The sequence below is a fragment of the Loxodonta africana genome, chromosome 18 (genome assembly GCF_030014295.1).
Source record: "Loxodonta africana isolate mLoxAfr1 chromosome 18, mLoxAfr1.hap2, whole genome shotgun sequence".
In the NCBI taxonomy this organism is placed as follows: domain Eukaryota; kingdom Metazoa; phylum Chordata; class Mammalia; order Proboscidea; family Elephantidae; genus Loxodonta; species Loxodonta africana.
Window position 1 is genome coordinate 66,425,557 of NC_087359.1, and position 21,947 is coordinate 66,447,503.

Here is a 21,947-nt window from a genome sequence, read left to right on the forward strand (position 1 = left end):
TGGATCCATAATCAACTCCCGTGGAGGCAGCAGTTAAGAAATCAAATGATGCATTGCATGGGCAAATCTGCCGCAAAAGGCCTCTTTAAAGCATTGAAAAGCAAAGATGTCACTTTGAGGACTAAGGTATGCCTGACCCAAACCATGGTATTTTCAATTGTCTCATATGCATGTGAAAGCTGGACAATGAATAAGGAAGACCGAAGAAGAATGGATGCCTCTGAATTACAATGTTGGCGAAGAATACTGAATATACCGTAGACTGCCCGAAGAATGAACCCACCTGTTTTGGAACAAGTACACCCAGAATGCTCCTCATAAATGATGATGGTGAGACTTTGTCTCACATACTTTGGACATGTTATCAGGAGTGACCAGTCCCTAGAGGAGGACATCATACTTGGTAAAGTAGAGGGTCAGAGAAAAAGAGGAAGACCATCAATGAAATAGACTGACACAGTGGCTGTAACAATGGGCTCAAACAGAGCAACAATTGTGAGGATGGCACAGTACCAGGCAGCGTTTCTTTCTGTTATACACAGGGTCACTATGATGTGGAACCAATTCGATGGCACCTAACAACAACAACAAAGATCCTTTTCATTTTTATAGCCTCATCACATACAGGCAGAACAGTCTTAACAAGGAGTTTACAAATGAGTATTTGAACAGAAAATCTGTACACATTATTAACAAAATTTCATACAGTAAATTAGTTATTAAAAAAAAAAAGTATGCTTTGTGAAATCCTCCCGTTACCTTGACTCAGAGTATTTCAGGTAGAGAGCCTCCCTAGGAGCTCTTTACAAACACCAAATTAAGGCTGAATACCTTACATGAAACCCACTAATTCTGACAGCTCCATTTTCCATCTTTGACTATTCAGTGACCCATATGAGGGGAAAAAAACTACTTGACATCTTGACAAAAGGCCAAGAAGTAAGTTTATATAAAGATATTAAAGGTATACAATTATGAAGACACTCTGTCAGGTACCATTAAAGAAAAACTGACTCAAGATTGGTTCTAGGCATACATCATTAAATTCAGAACCAACCAATCTGACACATGACAATTTACTGTTCAAATTACTTGTGGAAACCAGCTAAAACATACTCGTCAAGTTAACTTCGAGGATAACAGGGATTAAGCAATTAAGTTTGTTTTAAGAGTGCTTAAAGCTCAGTCTTTCTTGGAATTGCTGCTGTTAGTTGCCGTCAAGTCTCATTTATGGACAACAGAACAAAATGTGGGAATTGGTTCCATTTATAATTTAAAACATGCAAAACCACTCACTATGCTCACAACGTTTCTTAATAAGGCAAGAACAACCATTCAGCGTAAGATATTCAACTATCCTCAGAGAAACCATCTAGTTACAAACGTACAATGCCTATCTGCTGGCGCTCCAGCTAACTGGAAGCAACTATTTCCCTTGGTGGCCTCCAGGTGGCACAGGTTAGTTCATAGCCAGGAAGTCTTTCAAATGTTCAGTTAGACAAGCTTCCGAATCAAACTCATCCTCTACTTGACAGTCTACAAGTCTACTTTTGGTGGGTGTGCCAGAACACATATCTAAGTTATCCCAGGAGCTTGTCTGGGGTTCAGAGGTCCTGTCTGCAGATTCGGTCTCTACTTCACCATGGTCCACAGGATAAATTTCTTGCAAATCACATCTTTTTTCAGCTGGAGGATCCCCAAAAATGCAGAACAACCTTCCATAGTTTGAAATGCTGGTCACATAATTGTCAACTACACTTGCTACATTTGTTGAGGGTGTTAGGTTGGAATCTGTTTCTAATTGTTAGGATTACAGATATAGATCCTTCAAATCAAAAATTCTGGATGATGATTTTTTCTTTTCTCCAAAGTCACTTACGAGAAGTTCTCTTTTATATCCTGCATTATCATTTCATCTTCTTCAGCTACTTTCCAGTCTGAACATCTACAATGGGGCTTAGAACATACAGGAGCGGCAAAGCTCTCAAGCCTGTTATTCGTACCCCTGTGATTATTTTCATCTGAATATATGACTTTCATCTGGTCCTTGGTGGACATGGACGTATCAAAATCATGTTTTTCTGTACTCCCCCATCTGCTTCATGCTTTCTTCCAAGGGGTCAATTTGCTGGAGAATATGACTCTGGCACTGAGGTGGCTGGGCTGCCATGTGCCTTTCAGATACTGAGTTACCCATGGCTGATTTATTTTTGTATCCACCAATGTCTTACGTAAAATAGACACCGGGGAAATGTTTGGAAAGAAAATGGATTGACTGGTCAGGGCTTTTTGGCTCCACTTTAACAACTGGCTCTAATTCCAACCAATTATGACTTTAGGTAACTTAGGCTTCTCCAACCAACCCCTTCTCCTGAAATGTTTTCATTCTACTGACCCCGTTTTTTAGGGGGAGAAGGTGGTAATCTTTACCAACATCACATGCAAAGGGCCAAAGCTTAGATTTCATTAAAATAGTATGTTCTTAGAGTACTGAAAGTAATGGGTCATATGCATATCAGGTGAACTAAATTTCATATATTAAAGATCTTGAAAGTAAGGTTAACCGTTAAATTTAACTTCATTACTCAGTTTAATCATTTGGGCAGGTTGAAGGAGGAAAGGTGGAAACATTCCTACATGGGAGCTGGTTATGGCACTCCAACCATAACCAAAGTAAGGTAATCATGAGCATGCTGTTGGGCTGACTGCCTACTACATGGTAAGCACTGTGCTAAATATACTAATACTGCCTCTCATTCTCCCAACAACCCAGCAAAGCAGAACTGACTCCCACTTTACGGATGAGGAAAGGAAGACTCAGGGTGGTTACATGATTTGTTCAAGGTCACAAAGTAAATGGATGAGCCGGGAATCAAAGCTCGCTACATCCGAGGTCTGATGCCAGTGCTCTGTCCACGACACCATGCTGCTCTCTCTAAAGTTAGCAACAGTCAAGCTTATTATAAACCCACACCATAACCCACGTGCTAGCGGGCAATTGATCAATTCAGAGTGGAAGATTAAATCGTCTGAAAATAAGCATCAAAAATGCTACACCGATCCTTGGCAATTTTTGTAACTTAGCAATCACCAAAATATTTAACAACTCCTCAAAGATGTTTTTTCATCAGACATAAGAATTTAACTCCCAAGAGGAAAGAAACATAATTCTGAGATTGTTTTTTTAGTAACAAGTGTATTCGTTTCCAAAATAAACATCACAGACACTGAACAGTGTGGGAAAGAGTAATTCCCTGTGTGGTGGAAACTCCCCACTGAACACACACCCAGTGCTAAGTGCCGACAGCTCTGCAGTGCAGAGTGGTGCTTGGGAAAAGTGCATCTGCTCTGGACACTGACATACTTTAAGGATTTCCTTCCCAACGATGAGCAAAATTTTCCTCTCCGCCGGCCAGCAAGCTCACACTCTAATACATGCCTTGGAAGAATATTTATATTGAAACCTTTGCCCAAAAAGGGTGAAGCCACAGCTACAACAGGGCTACATCTCAAAGTAACTACATTCTACCAACTAGGAGTAAACTGTAAATGGCAGCAGAGACAATAATAGTATAAGAACGCATAATCTGAATGGTAAAATACACGTGATTAAGATGTGGGGAAACCTGAATATTCTGCCTTTGATCTACACGTGTAAACAACAAAAAAGTGGCCTTGGCCAAGTACTTCAATCCAGTTAACTATCCCTCTACAAAAGTAAGGCTCTGACATTTCTGACAGCTTTCATGCCATGCTGGAACTCCACTTCCACCGGTATTCTCACCGTCAAAAATGACCACTGCAAAGTAGAGTCAGGCAGGACCCAGCTGGGACTTAGGAATTAATAAAGCCACGGGAAAAAGAAAACAAAAAAACTAGTAACTTTTTTCACTGTAAAGTTAATTCGTTAAGATTAAAATGTTCTTAAAATCGACATGATACTGCAAAAACTCAACTGCAAAAAAGACAAATAACCCAATTTAAAAATGGGCAAAAGATATGAATAGACACTTCACTAAAGAAGACATTCAGGTAGCTAACAAACACATGAGGAAATGTTCACAATCATTAGCCATTAGAGAAATGCAGATCAAAACTACAATGAGATTTCATCTCACTCCAACAAGGCTGGCATTAATCAAAAAACACAAAATAATAAATGTTGGAGAGGCTGTGGAGAGACTGGAACACTTTCTATACTGCTGGTGGGAATGGCAAATGATACAACCACTTTGGAAATCGATTTGGCACTAGAAACAGAACTACCATACGATCCAGCGATCCCACTCCTTAGAATATATCCTAGAGAAATAAGAGGCTTTACACGAACAGATATATGCACACCCATGTTTATTGCTGTTTACAATAGCCAAAACATGGATGCAACCAAGGTGCCCATCAAAGGATGAAAGGATAAATAAATTATGGCATATTCACACAATGGAATACTATGCATCAATAAAGAATAGTGAGGAATCTGTGAAACATTTCATAACAAGGAGGAACCTGGAAGGCATGATGCTGAGTGAAATTAGTCAGTTGCAAAAGGACAAATATTGTATCAAAACCACTATTATAAGAACTTGAGAAATAGTTTAAACTGAGAAGAAAACATTCTTTCATGGTTACGAGAGGGGGGAGGGAAGGAGGGTAGGAGAGGGGTACTCACTAATTAGATAGTAGATAAGAACTACTTTAGGTGAAGGGAAAGACAGCACACAATACAGGGGAGGTCAGCACAATTGGACTAAACCAAAAGCAAAGAAGTTTCCTGAATAAACTGAATGCTTCGAAGGCCAGCGTAGCAGGGGCAGGGGTCTGGGAACCATGGTTTCAGGGGACATCTAAGTCAACTGGCATAATAAAATCTATTAAGAAAACATTCTGCATCCCACTTTGAAGAGTGGCGTCTGGGGTCTTAAACGCTAGCAAGCAGCCATCTAAGATGTATCAATTGGTCTCAACCCCTCGGATCAAAGGAGAATGAAGAACACCAAGGACACAAGGCGATTATGAGCCCAAGAGACAGAAAGGGCCACATGAACCAGCGACTACATCATCCTGAGACCAGAAGAACTAGATGGTGCCCGGCTACAACTGATGACTGCCCTGACAGGAAACACAACAGAGAACCCCGAGGGAGTAGGAGAGCAGTGGGATGCAGACCCCAAATTCTCATAAAAAGACCAGACTTAATGGTCTGACTGAGACTGGAAGGACCCTGGTGGTCATGGCTCCCAGACCTTCTGTTGGCCCAGGACAGGAACCATGCCCGAAACCAACTCTTCAGACATGGATTGGACTGGATAATGGGTTGGAGAGGGATACTGGTGAGGAATGAGCTTCTCAGATCAGGTGGACACTTGAGACTATGCTGGCATCTCCTGCCTGGAGGGGAGATGAGAGTGTGGAGGGGGTTAGAAGCTGGTGAAATGGACACGAAAAGAGAGAGTGGAGGGAGAAAGCGGGCTGGGAGAGTAATTGGGAGTGTGTAGCAAGGTGTATATGGGTTTTTGTGTGAGAGACTGACTTGATTTGTAAACTTTCACTTAAAGCACAATAAAAATTATTTAAAAAAAAAGATTAAAATGTTCTGATCTCAATTCTATCACTTCCATATTCTTCTCATTACTAATGATAATGTACTCAAAATATAGTTGCAGTTTCAAAGAACTTTCCCAGAACAAAGTGAAACTTTGCCATGACAGAAGTCTGGATTGCAAAAGTGAGAATCCTGAATCCAAGAATATAAATAAACATTTGTGGTTTTGATATTTTTCCTCTGTCACAATAACCAACACAAGCATACCACGAGATACTGTGGGTCCAGTTCCGGACCACCACAATAAGGCGAATATCGCAACAAAGCAAGTCACACATATTTTTTTTTTGTTTCCCAGTACACATAAAATTATGTTTACACTATACTGAAGTCTATTAAGTGCGCAATAGCACTATGTCTAAAAAAAAAAGTATATACCTTAATTAAAAAATACTTTATTGCTGGAAAATGCTAACTATCATCTAAGCCTTTAGCAAATCATAATCTTTTTGCTGGTGGAAGGTCTTGCCCGATGTTAATGGTTGTTGACAGATCAGGGTGGTGGTTGCCGTAGGCTGGGGTGGCTGTGGCAATTTCTTAAAATAAGACAACAATGAAGTTTGCTGCATCGACTGACCCTTCCTTTCACGGAAGATTTCTCTGTAGCATGTGATGCTGTTTGATAGCATTTCACCCACAGTAGCACTTCTTTCAAAACTGGAGTCAATCCTCTCAAACCCTGCCACTGCTTTATCAAGTAAGTTTATATTATATTCTAAATCTCTTGTTGTCATGTCAACAATGTTCACAGCATCTTCACCAGGAGTAGATTTCATCTCAAGAAACCACTGTCTTTGCTCATCCACAAAAAACAACTCCTCATCTGTCCAAGTTTTATCATGAGATTGCGGCAGTTCAGTCACATCTTCAGGCTCCTCTTCTAACCCTAGTTCTCTTGCTACTTCCACCACATCTGCACTTACTTCCTCTACTGAAGTCTCGAACGCCTCAAAGTCACACATGAGGGCTGGAATCAACTTCTCCCCAACTCCTGTTAGTGTTGATATTTGGACCTCCTCCCATGAATTACGAACGTTCTTAATGGCATCTACCATGGTGAATCCTTTCCAGAAGGTTGTCAATTTACTTTTCCCAGGCCCGTTATCTATGGCAGCTAGTCTTACGAAATGAATTTCTTAAATAATAAGACTTGAAAGTCGAAATTACTCCTTGATCCATGGGCTGCAGAATGGATGCTGTGTTAGCAGGCATGAAAACAACATTATCTCCTTGTATGTGTCTATCAAAGCTCTTGGGTGACCAGATACATTGTCAATGAGCAGTAATGTTTTGAAAGGAATCTTTTTCCTGGGCAGTGGGTATTAATAGTGGGCTTCAAATATTCAGTAAACCATGTCATAAGCAGATGTGCTACCATCACCCAGGCTTTGTTGTTCCATGTGTACAGCAGAGGCCTAACTCTTAAAGGCCCTAGGATTTTTGGAATGTAAATGAGCACTGGCTTCAACTTAAAGTCACGAGCTGTATTAACCCCTAACAACGGAGCCAACCTGTTCTTTGGAGCTTTGGAGCCAGGCGCTGACTTCTCCTCTCTGACTGTGAAAGCCCTAGACGGCACCTTCTTCCAGTGCCAGGCGTTTCGTCTGCAGTGAAAATGCAGTGTTCAGTCAGTGCTGCTGCCGCCGCCGCCGCCGCCTTCATCGTGATCTGAGCTGACCTTCTGGGCAGCGCTGCAGCTTCTACGTTGGCGCCTGCTGCCTCACCCTGCACGTCCATGTTACGGAGACGGCTGCTTTCCTCCAACCTCATGAACCAAACCCTGCCGGCTTCAAACTTTCCTTCTGCAGCTTCCTCACCTCTCTCAGCCTTCAAGAATTAAGGAGAGTTACGGTCTTCCTCTGGATTCGGCTTTGGCTTGTGAGAATGTTGTGGCTGGTTCGATCTTCTATCCAGACCACTAAAACTGTCTCCGTATCAGCAATAATGCTGCTTCGCCTCCTTATCACTCATGCGTTCACTGGAGTAGCACTTTTCATTTCCTTCAAGAACTTTTCCTTTGCATTCACGACGTGGCTAACTGTTTGGCACAAGAGGCCCAGCTTTCAGCCTGTCTTGGCTTTCAACACGCCTTCCTCACTAAGCTTAATGATTTCTAGCTTTTCATTTAAAGCAAGAGACTTTCAACTCTTCCTGGCCTAATTTCTATATGGCCATGTCTCAGGGAATAAGAAAACCTGAGGAGAGGGAGAGAGACGAGGAACGGCTGGTCAATGGAACAGTCAGGACGCACACAACATTTATCAATTAAGTTCACCATCTTACATGGGTATGGTTCGTGGCACCCCAAAACAATTACAATAGTGAAATGGGAGATCATTGATCACAGATCACCATGATGGATATGATAACGATAAAAAGTTCGAAATACTGCGAGAATTACCAAAATGTGACAGAGACATGAAGTGAGCACATACTGTTGGTAAAGTGGAGCTGATAGACTTGCTCGATGCTGGGTTGCCACAAATCTTCAATTTGTAAAAACCCCAATGTCTGTGAAGTACAATAAAACAAGGTATGCCTGTACAAGTCTTCCGGCGCTACTGCTGCAGAAACTGATATACTTGAAGAAGCAAACATATCAATTGCTTACAAGTAAAAGGTACTCCTTCTAAAAGCTCTTCTCCATCTTTCTAGCCTTCCTTTCTGGGACGCTGTTGGCACTATGAAATAATTATGAACTATGAACAAGCAAGGCATAGGCAATCGCTCTTCAGTTCCTTCAGCGATCGCAAATTCTAACTCACACAGCCTGCAAGCAAAGGAAGCCCTTGGGAATTTCTAGAACTGGGTCAGAGAGCCTTCAGAAATTACTTGGATAAAAGTAAAGTCGCCCTCAGAGAAAAATATAAAACATACTTCCTACCTCTTTGGATTCCTTTATGTAACAAGCTCCAACCATTCTTGTCTACCATGTCCACATCAGCTTTGTGACTAACCAGAGTGGTGGCTATACTCTCTAGTCGTCGAGAAAGGGCTAGATCTAAAGCAAGATCTCCATTATGATCCACTTCATTCAGCTTCGCAGGGAGCTGCACGGATAAATTTGTCAGTTAGTACCCTGCCGATAGAGAACACAACCAATTTTAATCTGTTCCACCTTGAACCTTAAGTATCACCTATTACACAAGTGTCAAATTATAGAGCGATAACACTGCTTACTCCCCATATTCAAGTGAATTCTCACTTCTACCAGGCCTCCTCAAGGCACACGCCCTTCGGGGAGCACAAAATTAATGGGGCTCACAGAACAGACATGAACACGGAAGACGATGTAAGGACCCAGGGCGACATGAAGACAGAGTGCTGCAGGAGCACAAGTGCCAAGGCGGAGGTTCAGAGAACTTCATGGTAAACAGCTAATGTGTTCATGAAGGATCATGGCTTAACTATCTAATTCCCCCTAATAGTTTATTGTCTCCCCCAAACACTGGACACCAGAGGAAAACATACCACACCCTCCGCTGTCCAGAAGGTTATTTTGGATTATCCAGGTGGACCCAATCTAATCACATGGGTCCTTAAAAGTAGAAGAGAGAGGCAGACCGATGTGACATGAGAGGGACTTGACCTGCTGCTACCGTCTCTGAAGAGAGAGGAAGGGGTCACAAGCCAAAAATTGCAGTGGCCTCTAGAAACTAGGAATGGCCTTCAGCTTAGAGCCTTGGTCCTACAACCACAGGAACTGAATACGGCCAACAACCCAAATAAGCAGGAACCAGATTCTCCCCTACAACTCCAGAAAGGTACACAACTGGCTGACACCTGGATTTTGGTCCAATGAGATTCATACTGGACTTCTGACCCACGAAACTGTTGAGATGAGACATTTGTGTTGTATTAAGCCACTAAATTTGTGGTAATTTGTTATGCACCAACAGAAAACTAATGTAGATTTTGGCACCTGGAAGTTGGGTACTGCTGTAACAAATACCTAAAAATGCTGAAGTGGCTTTGGAATTGGGCAATGGGTAGAGGCTGGAAGAATTTTGAAAAACATGATAGAAAAAGCCCAGATTGCCTTAATAGGCTATTAGTAGAAATATGTATATTAAATATGTGTTGTAAATCCTAAACCCTCTACCATGGATTTGCCAATGAGGGCTCAGAAAGAAGTGAGAAGCACTACAGAGAAAACCAAGCAAAGAAGTTTTGGGGAAAAGTGTGAAAGATGGAAAACAGAGCTTACAGTACCTGTGAATCCATTTCAATTAGATAGAGGAAGACAACATCTTCTCTCTCCACTTTGATGGCTTTATGTAATGGAAACTCAGTCTTGGATTTGATCATTTTGTATAACAACTGAGCACTCATGCTGCTGAAGTCCTCCTTCCGTAAGTCATCCTAAGGATTAAAAAACAAAACGGTGAAAAGTGGAACAGATTCAACCTTACAAAAATAACCACAACAGACATTTATTAAGCCCTTACAATGTGTTGCAAAAACCAAACCCCTTGTTGCTGGGTCAATTCCAAATCCTAGCAACCCTGTAGGACACAGCAGATTGGCCCATAGAGTTTCGAAGGAGCTGCCGGTAGAGTTGAACTGCTGACCTTTTGGTTAGCAGCTGAGCTCTTAATTGCTGAGCCACCAGGGCTCCTAGAATGTATTAGGCCCTACTTTAAGGGCTTTACATTTCCCAACTCATTTTATTCTCACAAAAACCCTATGAGGTAGGCACAGGGATACATTATCCAATATGCAAAGTAAGCACGTGCTTAGGGCATCCACAAAACAGGGGCACCGGTTGTCCAAAGCAAAGACCCACAGATGCCAAGCAGACAGGACACAAGGAAAAGCGAGCACTACAGTGGAAGGGAACTGGCCAGGCACTAATTGAAACTGATACCAGCTCCAGTGCGTAAGAATGCGCTCGCCAGAAATGAAGTGCACAGGGCTGTTTCAACTATAAGGTCCCTACCACTTCAACGCATTCATTGACATCTGTCTCCTATGGTCCCCTCCCATATAATCGGAGCTCCTTATCTGGTAGGTCTCCTGGGAGTATACTATTTCTAATAAACAAGAGGTGGGGGTGGGCTGTCAAGTCTAACTCTTGTTACAATTTGTCATTGTGGCGATCAACAAAATTTTGCACTCATCATTGAAACAACTAAGTTCACTGACTCACTTCCATGTTGTAGACTACATGGAACATTCTCTTTGTAGGAACTGTGGTATACAGTAAAAATCTTAGTGCTCTGCAGCCACTAAAAATTTTATAATCCAGTTCCTCTCGTTCTGCTAGAATGCGATACACCACTTTGGTGTTCAATCGCCAATATCACAGTCGTGTTTAAAAAGAAGTTACATCATGGACAGCTAAGACACACACACACACACGTACACGTATACGTGTAACTCACATATTCCACATGGATGCATGAGTAAGCAGAGGAGAGGACACCACAGATTATCAACGCTTACGAGCTTCACATGCCTTCATCTGGCCACAAGTAGGCACTATTATCATCCCCACCCCACAGAGGTAGAAAGCAGAGCATAAAAGAGGTGAAATAACTTGCCTAAGTTCACAGAGTGAGTGAACGGCTGAACTGGGGTCTGGAGCCAAGAGGCCCACCTCTGGAACCTGCCCTCTTCAGCACAGCACCACTGTGCCTCCCAACAAGATGGCCCAGCACAAGAGACACTGACAGCCAGCCAGGACGGAGCCCTGAAGGGAGCCCTCCAGGGGAGAATAGAGTCCTTCCTCCCTCACCCCACAAAGACGTCAATTCAAATTTAACTAGAACTCCCACAGTTCACTCCACTGAGTCACAACCGGTCTCTACTACTACTGGATCTCCATACTTCTACCTATTTTGGCAGGTTACTATCCTGTTTAAATTCTTTCAAATTCGGTTCTTTTAGACTTCTTTTCTGAAATACTAAGACCCTTCACATAGTGTTGTTGAATACCAGACAGTTCCCACAAACTAGTTTAGAAAACACAGCACTAGAAAAACACTTGCAAAACAAATAGCTAGCACTTGCAAAACCAATAACATAACACATGCAAAACTGTTCTTTACGATGAAAACCAACTAAGAAGGGCAATTCTAAATTTAATAATGCTCTCTAGACAATGGAGGAAGCAAGAGGAAAGTCTGAAATGGGACTGCCGGCCCCCCAGCACCATGCTGCCTCCATGGCCCCACTGCAGCTTCTGTAGATGGAGGGGAAGGCAGGTGTCCCTTTGTACCAACCCTGTTTCTTGACCTCAGCTACTTCAGCCCTCCACTCTGAAATCACAGAACTGAGAAGAATCTCACAGATCACCTAATCCAACTACTTCATCTTCAATTTTGTAACAAGAGGAAACCAGGTCTCAGGGGTAACTTTCTACAGAGCCAGGTCCCAAGCCCAGGTCTTCTGACTTCCAGTGAGAGTGCTCTGTCCGCACTCACCCAATGACTTGCAATAATTTCTGCACAGTAGTTCATCAGTGTGCTGGCGTTCAGCTCCTCCGCAGTCTGATAGAAGCGAATGCAGTTCCTGACATTCACCAGAGACATAACGCCCTTCTCGCATCTATAAGAGAATATTAACGATGAACAGTATTATTGGGAGAATGACATTCACAAGTGAACAAAGCAAAACAATAATCCATGTACTGGCTATGTCCAATGACACTAAGGTGTAAGATTAAGCAAAGTAGTCAAGAATAAATGATAGCTAAGCTCCCATATTCTAAAAATACTAGAATTTCATTGTGATGTTATATTGCTCAATTCTGGTCAGAATCAAAATAAGCTGAAAATAAGCTTGTTCAGTATAACATCCTCGCTGCCTTAGAGGTAATCACACGGATCTTGCTGATCACCTACACAGGCAACTGTAAAATCAAACACGATGGATCAAATCCAGTTCTTTGATATTTAATTGAGGCACAACTGTAGTTCCAACTAGCACAACCCTTTCATGTACCCAACGTAGCTTAGAAATAGCTTCAAATAGGAGGCTCTGTGCCTCCAAAAAATTAACACCTCTTTACAAGTCCATGCAAAAGGTAAATTGTACGGTATATAATTCATATCTCAACAAAGCTATTAAAAAAAAGTCTACCCAAAATATCTATACTGTATAGAAACAATTAAGGCAAGGGTCAAACCACAGTATGCCAAGACAGAGAAAAACGGGCTACAAGGTATGTCCCCACAACGTCTGGGACAAAAACAATAACAACAACAAAAAGACTCTTTTACAACCAGGAATTTAAAAACATCAACATGTCAGAGAAGAGTGCTGCACACAAGCAAAGAGATCTCTGGTGCACAAAGAAGGCAACACGCTGTAGCCTAGAAGATGCAGGGCTGGAAAGCCCAGGCCTCTTCTAGCCAGAACTCCTGGTACCTGATGCACCTCCCATGGAAAAGGCCTGGGGGTAAAGGGGGAAGGAGGCCATGGCACCGTCCCTCCATCCCCTCTGCCTCTACCTCTCTCTACAGATCAGGCCCATCTCTAAGGGCAGCACACAGACCTGATATGATCTGACATCCCACCGCTGCTCGCCTCGTCCCACAAAAAAAAAAAAAAAAAAAATTTTTTTTTTTCCACAGTCCCCACAAAATCCCTTTTCTGTTCACAAGGTAGAATGTGGACAGGGCATGAATGACTGTGAGCCGAGAAAGGCCTGGGCTGAGAGCCACCGAGTTAAGAGGCCAATGACTTGACCTCTCTGGGCCCCCTGTCTCCTTGTCTGTAAAGTTAGGATGACACTCATCTCAGAGGTATGGAGGATCTCTGTGTTTTTCAAGATAAAGGAAAACTATACACACTTAGGAAACCCTGGTGGCACAGTGGTTAAGTGCTACTACGGCTGCTAACCGAAGTGTCGGCAGTTTGAATCCGCCAAGCGCTCCTTGGAAACTCTACGGGGCAGTTCTACTCTGTCCTATAGGGTCACTATGAGTCGGAATTGACACGATGGCATTGGGTTTGGTTTGGTTTTGGTTTATACACACTTAGCACAGTATAAGGCACATAATAGGTATGTTCAATAAGTCAGGTCCCTCTCCTGGCCCTCTCTTCTCTAGGGCCTAAAATTCCTTTCAAAATTCATTTACGAAGGGAAAAAGGAGAAGACGTAAAAGGAAACAGTATGACTTAATAACAAATGAATGGGTTTCAGTACATTATAAATAGGGATAACTGATCAGCTAGTGGATAACTGCCAGTTTTAATAGGTGAGCTTTAAATAACAGAAATAGAGAGAGACTGTGGAGGTAGGAAGGGGGAGGGGGAAGGGAGGAGAGTCATGAGAAAGGCCTGGGAAGAATGAAGAACAAATTTCAAAACCACATAAAATGTCAAGACCTCAGGCTAGAACCAAGAATATAATTTCGGAGTTTCGTCTCCATCTAGCAGTAAATGCAGGCGCCTGTGTTTTTATACTAAGATTAGTGCTTAGGTGCTTTGTTGTGACTAACACAGCTGACTTGGTATAAAGAAACATTTATTCCAGGGCATTTTCAAATCAAGTCGCTCCAATATCCAAACAATGGAGTAATAATGTAGGTTACATAGAACGTATTCCATTTCTGAGCCTCAGCTCTCTTTATACTGGTTTCCCCGAAATCCCCAAATTCACATGACACTGTAGCAACATATGAAGTCACTCTGACCTAAGCTGTGAAATCAAGGCATAAAAAAAAAAACTATTGTCGTTGAGTCGATTCCAACTCACAGTGACCCTACAGGACAGAGCAGACCTGTCTCATAGTTTCCAGGTAGCGCCTGGTAGATTCAAACCGCCTACCCTTTGGTTAGCAACTGTAGCTCTCAACCACTATGCCACCAGGGTTTCCAAAAAAAAAAATCAGAGCATAGCAGGCAAAAAATCTTCTTTTCAGCTATAAACCAAAAAATCTATTGCTGTTGAGTCAATTCCGACTCATAGCAACCCCGTAGGACACAGCAGAGCTGCCCCATAGGGTTTCCAAGGAGCGCCTGGTGGATTTAAACTGCCAAACTTTTGGTTAGTGGCCGAACTCTTAACCACTGTGCCATCAGGGTTTCAGGTATACGAAACTTCTATCCCTTTTACACAACAAGTACCCATGGCCTTGCCCTCCTCATGTCCTAAGGAGCTAACACCAGGCGACCTGACACTGGTGTGCGGCACTAACTGCCTTTTGGAAAGCACTGTACCAAGCACTTTCATGGACAAGTGCCAAGAATCTGAGAATTCCATTCTCTGCTTTTACTGTCAAATAACATAGTATCCAACCTGCTGCGGTCAAGTCGCTTCTGACTCACAGGGACCTACGGGACAGAGTAGAACTGCCCCACAGGGCTTCCAAGGAGTGGCTGGTGCATACAACATGCCGACCTTTTGGTTAGCAGTGGAGCTCGTAACCACTGTGCCACATAGGACCCAGGGACTCAAATATGTTTCATGAGGAGAGATATTTTGTTAAAACTGGCAGACATTTCATTTTCACTGAACTCTGGGATTTCCCAGAGTGCTGTTCACCATTTGGACAGCCTAAAAATAGAAACTGACATGATTTCCACAACTGAAGAACATGTAACCTTATTTACAAACAAAGATCCTCTGTTCATGTCTTCTCTGAAAAGTAGCAAGAAAGCCTAGCTTTCCTCTGAAGGGAATTTTTTGTTGTTTTTAATATATATTTTAATATTAAAATAAAAAAAGTATACAGATGCACAAAAACAGTAAAACTAATTTTTAAATTACACCACAAACTCCTATCTTTGGTATCAATCCCATGTATGTATGTGAGAGACAAAGAAAAAAAAAAATACTGAAAGGAAAACAACAAAGGGTTAACAGTGACTGAACAGATGGTTTTAGTGTTTTTTTTTTTTTAATACTCTTCTGTAGTTTCCAAGGAGCTCTGGTGGCACAGTGGTTAAGAGCTCAGCTGCTAATCAAAAGGTTGGCAGTTCGAATCCACCAGCCGCTCCTTGGAAACCCTATGGGGCAGTTCTACCCTGTCCCACAGAGCCACTGAGTTGGAATCGACTCATTGCCAACAGGTTTGGGTTTCTGGGGAGGTTTATGGTTCCCATATACCATACACTGCACATGGTTTATACTTTTATAATCAGGAAAAAAAATCATTATATTATTAACTATCATTTTTTAGCATAAACTAATTCTCTTTAAAAAAAAAAGTCTTTTCTTGATAATATTTACCAAAAAATATTTCCCCTCCATAAAACTGGTGGCATTTCCAAATCACCATGACTCCTAAGTTACAAAAACGAGCAACATCTGCTTCATAATTTAACTGCACGTGTTTGTCAGAGCCCTTTCACTTCCTATCTCAAATGTGTAATTTCTCCTGCACACAGCAGAGGGCACTCTGCGACCTTTTAAAGGATTCCACTCCCTCCATCAGGGCTCTTACCAATACCAGGACAGATAAAACTTAATACCCATAATCCAACAGTACAAAACCCAAGCACCTGGTAATGTTGATAGTTAGGAAGCCTAATCGGTCAATAAATATCCAACATTTTAATCAAAGAATCCATTATACAGATCACAATTATCTAAACGACTTCAAACTCAGGGCATTTTTATCAAAGCAATTTAATTTATAAGCAAGTTTGACAAGGTCAATGGGACAAAGTGCAGCAAATCTGAAAAAATAAAGATATAAATCACACTCAGTTTAATTAAAATCATTCTCATTTCACTCTCAGGTGGTTACAAAACTCACCAAAACAAACAAAAGAGGAAAGAAAGAAACATGAATTGCAAGGCCTCCACAGCCAAGCTGTTTTGTTAGCCTAGTGCTAGGTGTGTATGTGCCTACACAGCTTAGACCTTTCTGCTTTTAGTGCTGGATTTAGGTGTTAAAATGCACTTGGGCCCACATCAATTACAGGTAGCCAGGGGTAACCTGCCTCAGATTGTTGTGGGGCACAGTGGACCGTCCCAGGGGAAACGTCAGCCCAGCAGTAAGAACACAGCACCCGCAGCTCCAGATAGCAAGGTCTCTCTTGGCTGTCTGAGGGCAACACAGCAACAGGGGGAGAGTCTCTTGATGGCTGAATACCACCCTTTCACCCACCCGGGAGAAAAGCCATCCCTTCTCACACCCAGGAGTAAAAAAAAAGCTTATTAAGCAATGTAAAAAGATGCTACATCTCCAACAGACACTCAGGGCACTCTGCCTGGCATCCACTTGAACATTTTGTTTTCTGTTGTTCCAAAACACCAACCCAGGAGAGCCACAGAGAAAACATACAAGATAAAGAACACAGCACGCTCTATTTCCTTGGGAAGCTAACAAAGCAATAAACTTATATGAAAAGAGATTTCAGAAACACTGGCTATGAAACCATATTCTCATCTATTAAACTGAGGCCCTACTGTGTTTCTAACAAAGAGAATATGACCAAGGACTTCACCCAGGTAGATAAATCAGAAAGTAGAATAAAATGTCAAAGGAAATAGTACAGAAGAGAAAGTAACGCATTTGGATACTAGATTATATTATGTCATATTAAACTTAACAGTTCATGCAATTATGTAATTTCAGGTAACAGACCAGCGAAAGAAAAGAGAACAGCTAAAAGGCTTTGGCAAAATTTAGCTCACAAGGTAACACAGGGCAAGGGAGGTGACAAACTCTCTCCCCACCATCGACTTTAAGAGAACACCTTGCAAAAGTTATTTACATTAGCAGAAGCAGCTGTTTTCCCAGAGCTTGGCATAATTCAAGCTCAGCCACCAGCATCTGAGGTGCTTGAATCTATCTGCTGTGACTTGCCTCTCCCTAAGGAGCTGGAGTTGGAACCGATTAGCTAGTTTCATCAGTTCGGTCAGGAACACATCATCTTCTCTGAACTCCAACTCATCCGTATAGATCCAACGAAGCATTGTCATTGTCACCTCAGGGTTAGCATCTGGTTAAAGAAAGAAAGGAGACAGAAAAGCTGAAAAACAAAGCACCAGATGACCACTCGAGCATTCCTGAGGGGCTTCTAGAATTTGAACCTAAAAAAGTAAATTATGGTACATCCAACTCAATAAAATATTACACAGCCAGTAGAACTGGTGATTAAGCAGTTTGGACAGCATCCAACTCCAGAAAAGTTTTAAAGTTCTTCATGGGGCAGTGAGTACAGGATCGCTGTGAGTCAGAATGGACTTGACAGCAGTGGGGTTTGGGGTGGGGAAAATGGACCTCCCAAAGATATCTCAAATAAACTGAGGGAAAATATTTGAAGCATATGACAAAGAGTTTATATTCCAATAAAGTGATCTTACAAATGAAAATAAAAAAGATAGACACCCAAAGGAAAAATGGGCAGTGGACATAATTAGGTAATTCACAAAAAATAAATAAGAATATCAATAAGCATTACCAATAACCAAATACAAAGTTAAACTAAAATATATTTTTTGTCTCTCAGACTAGCAAAGATTTTTTTAAGTACATAATTTTTTACACAGCAATTATAAACCCCCAAATCAAATCCACTGCTGTCAAGTCCATTCCAACTCACAGCGACCCCACGGGGTTGCCTAGGCTGTAAATCTCTACGGAAGCAGACTGTCACATCTTCCTTCCAGGGAGCTGCTGGTGGTTTCAAACCGCGACCTTTCAGTTAGTAGTCAACTGCTTTAACCACTGTGCCACCAGGGCTCCTTACAGCGATTATACATGTGCATTAATATCTGAAGAAAATAATTAGGTAAATATACAGAAATGTATGTACTAAGATATTCAGCACAGTATTGTTTTTAATAATGAAAAACTGGGACTAAAACTTAAGAGTTCCGCAAAGAAAAAAAGTAAATAAGTTATAGTGTAGTATATACACACACTGGAAAATTCTGCAGAAACTATAATTATATAGATCCATACACAGCATATATAAAACTGGGCAACATTTTATGCTGTTGCACGTGGGGTCACCATGAGTTGGAGTTGACCCGACGGCAACTAACAATAACATATACAACATAAAAAGATATTCACTAAATATCAAGTAAAAAGAAGTAGGCCATATCTCCTGAAGTCTTCTTAAAACCAAACAAGAGTTTAGCTTAACTAGTAAAGAATGTCTGCCTTAAGCACTGTGCTCTTTTAAGATCTGTCTACATGGAATCAAACCGACAACAGCAACTTGAAAGATCAGATAGGGGCTTTAGGAGGCAGTGAGTTTTTGTTAATGGGGAAGGAGCAACTCAGAGAACAAGGGTGAGGATGGTTGCACAACTCGCAGAATGTAATCAATGTCACTGATCTGTACATGTAGAAACTGCTGATTTGGCGTATGTTTTCCTGAGGATATTCTCAGCAAAAACAACAAAAATAAAATCAATTATATTAAAAGAAAGTAGGCTTAAATTCACATTTATTTGTGATATATATTGTATATACAAATATACGTGTGTATGAGAATCTATCTACAAACACATATACAGTTTTGTGTGTGCGTCTATGTAATGCATCTATCTGGAGAGAGAGGCTGGAAAGATACACACTAAAATATCAACCCTGGTAGAATTCACAATAATTTTTTTTTATGTTATTTTTTCCCTGATTATTATTTAATGATACGCACTACTTGTGTAATTTTTTAAGTTAAAATAAAGACTACACACCAATCTGGGGAAATGCTTGGGATGAAAACTGTAGCATAAAACATCTAAATTATGTCAACCAGAGTCAACCTCTTGATTAATCAGGATAAGGGAAGGGAGGGTCAGAAGACCACTTAAAATTATGGTTTATACCAGTGGTTTGCGGTCCTGGACAAGCAGAATCAGCGTCACCTGGAAACTTATTAGGAATTCTAAATTTCAGGCCCCACTTCAGACCTAATGAATCACGACACTCTGGGGGTGGGGCCCAGCATCAGTGTTCTAACAAGCCCACAAAGTAATTTTGATGCCCGCTTATGTTTAAGAAACTATACTCACTTCTTGATTATCTAGGCTATACGGGTAAGGTGCAGTACAGACCAGAGATACCTTACCTAGTAATTAAGCAGAAGCTGATTGGTTCTGATTAACTCCCTCTCCTCCAATTATAGTGGGGAAGAGGGGGCTGAGGGAAGTGGTGTCCAATGAGTGGAATTCAAGGTTCCTAATTTACCTGCAGCCAGGTTAATTCATCAACACCCCCGAAAACAACCAGATATTAAAAGAAAGAAAAAAAAAGGCACAGTAAAAAGTAAAATAAAGAGAATGCACACCAAAATGTTAACAGTGACTACGTTAAGGTTCATTTTTTTCTCCTTTGCTCAAACAAACTCATTGCTGTCAAGTTGATTCCGGTCCACAGCGACCCTACAGGGCAGAGTGGAACTGCCCCACAGGGTTTCCAAGGCTGCACTCTACGGAAGCCGACTACCACGTCTTTCTTCTGCGCTTCTTTAAGATGTTTTAACACAGAGAAAACATTTTAAAATCAGATGGAAATCTAATTAGATATATTTAAACAATTTACCTAGAGAAGAGTTACTTCAACTAAGCTGTCTAAGGTATACTGACTAAATTTTGGAAGTGGAGTGAATTTCCAGGCTAGCTTTGTAAACTGGATTTAAGACCTCAGCAGTCATATTAACGAGAAGATATATAGGCCATGTGATTTGTGCGGAGTCAGTGGCATTACTAGGGAGGGATACACACCACACAAGGTGACGCTGTCAGAGGGGGTGACACCAAAATGACTGCCTATACAATATTCCTGTAGTTTTTTTTAAATCTTTTTTTTTTTTTAATTTTTATTGTGCTTTAAGTTTACAAATCAAGTCTCTCACACAAAAACTTATACACACCTTGCCACATACTCCCAATTGCTCTCCGCCTAATGAGACAGCCCGCTTTCTCCCTCCACTCTCTCTTTTCGTGTCCATTTCACCAGCTTCTAACCCCCTCTACCCTCCCATCTCCTCTCCAGACAGGAGATGCCAACATAGTCTCAAGTGTCCACCTGATCCCAGAAGCTCACTCCTCACCAGCATCCCTCTCCAACCCATTGTCCAGTCCAATCCATGTCTGAAGAGTTGGCTTTGGGAATGGTTCCTGTCCTGGGCCAACAGAAGGTCTGGGGGCCATGACCACCGGGGTCCTTCCTGTCTCAGTCAGACCATTAAGTCTGGTCTTTTTATGAGCATTTGGGGTCTGCATCCCATTGCTCTCCTGCTCCCTCAGGGTCCTGTAGTTAGTTTTAACAACCAAAACATTTTTCATAAGCCCAGTATCCATATACTATAAGGCTAAAACTCTTTGCTAATTTTCTTTTTGAACCTTCTAATGTACTCTGGTCAGAGCTGTCATTATTACCCAGTTAAAAACGACCTTTAACTCACGTGGTTTCATCTGCACATGCTACAAACACACGCAATTGTTTTCGTTGCTGCCAATGTTCTTACAGTCACTGATTTTGTCAACATTTCTGTTTTTGGCTACAGTATTGTGGTAATTAGTATTTGTGAGCCTGTATCAATAACTTTCCTGAGAATGAAGTAGTAATTAAAGGAAAGGAAGGAGTGATACACGGGAATTACAATTTATGGTAACATTAGTACAAAAAACTTTACTAAGGATTCTGAAAGATCTGCTAAGGGAGGAGGTCTGTGGAGGGCGAGGGGTGACACCATAAGTTCGCACACTGGGTGACACCAACCCTAGTAGCACCACCGTCCAGAGTCACCAAAAATGCCAAGACACACATTACTTCTCTCATTCAGCCCCACCTTAGAAAGACACGTTATTCCTGCCTGAGGAGAGCGTCCCCAACACCATCGTCCTCAAACATTTTCCCTGCAGTAATTTTTTAAATTCTGTTTTAAAACTTGGTTGGTTCCCTCCTTCAATTGTCCAAGCAATGAACTTGAGCTGTATAATTGATAAACCAAAACCTGAATAATTAAACAATTTTCAAAAATCCCCTTCAGCAGGGAATTCCTGGGAGCTCTCAATATTTCAAATTATAAAATGAGGTTCAAACGATCACCAAGTTTTCCCACTCCTTCTTCAACTCTTCCCTTAATCTACAAAGTATACTGAGAATAAATCCATTTTGAGACTCAGACTTTAGCAGCCAAGGAATAAGGGTGGGCCAAGGAGGAAACTAGTATTTTCTGTGTACTTTTTTTAGGCAAACCGTGCGGCCTATCTGCTTCAACCTACTTCAGCTAGTGGCTGTAAAAGTCAGATGACAGCTAAGCCAGGAGTTATCTTTAAAAGGAATGGACTCTGTGAAGTAAAACCAGTTAGCCTCCATGACCTTCACAGCACATCGGCTGCTAACTGCTATCACCACTTAGGAGGCCCAGCACACAATCTGGTAAAAATCTCTGACTTCCAAGGACAAAGGGGAAAAAAAAAAAA

The 21,947-nt window shown here is 41.5% G+C and overlaps 1 protein-coding gene across 4 annotated transcripts in view; it reads right to left on the reverse strand.

The window, feature by feature from the left end:
- Positions 1-21,947, reverse strand: part of ANKFY1 (ankyrin repeat and FYVE domain containing 1) — a 96,560-nt gene that overhangs the window by 33,323 nt on the left and 41,290 nt on the right. For 3 of the 4 annotated variants that reach the window (XM_064271598.1, XM_064271597.1, XM_064271596.1), the window contains 4 exons: positions 17,368-17,503; positions 12,028-12,151; positions 9,815-9,964; positions 8,487-8,652 (listed from right to left, as the gene is read on the reverse strand). In XM_064271598.1, coding sequence (XP_064127668.1) covers positions 8,487-8,652; positions 9,815-9,964; positions 12,028-12,151; positions 17,368-17,503 — 576 coding nt within the window. Of the gene's footprint in view, positions 1-8,486; positions 8,653-9,814; positions 9,965-12,027; positions 12,152-17,275; positions 17,504-21,947 lie in introns of those variants that run through there. The other variant, XM_064271599.1, reaches the window with a different exon arrangement.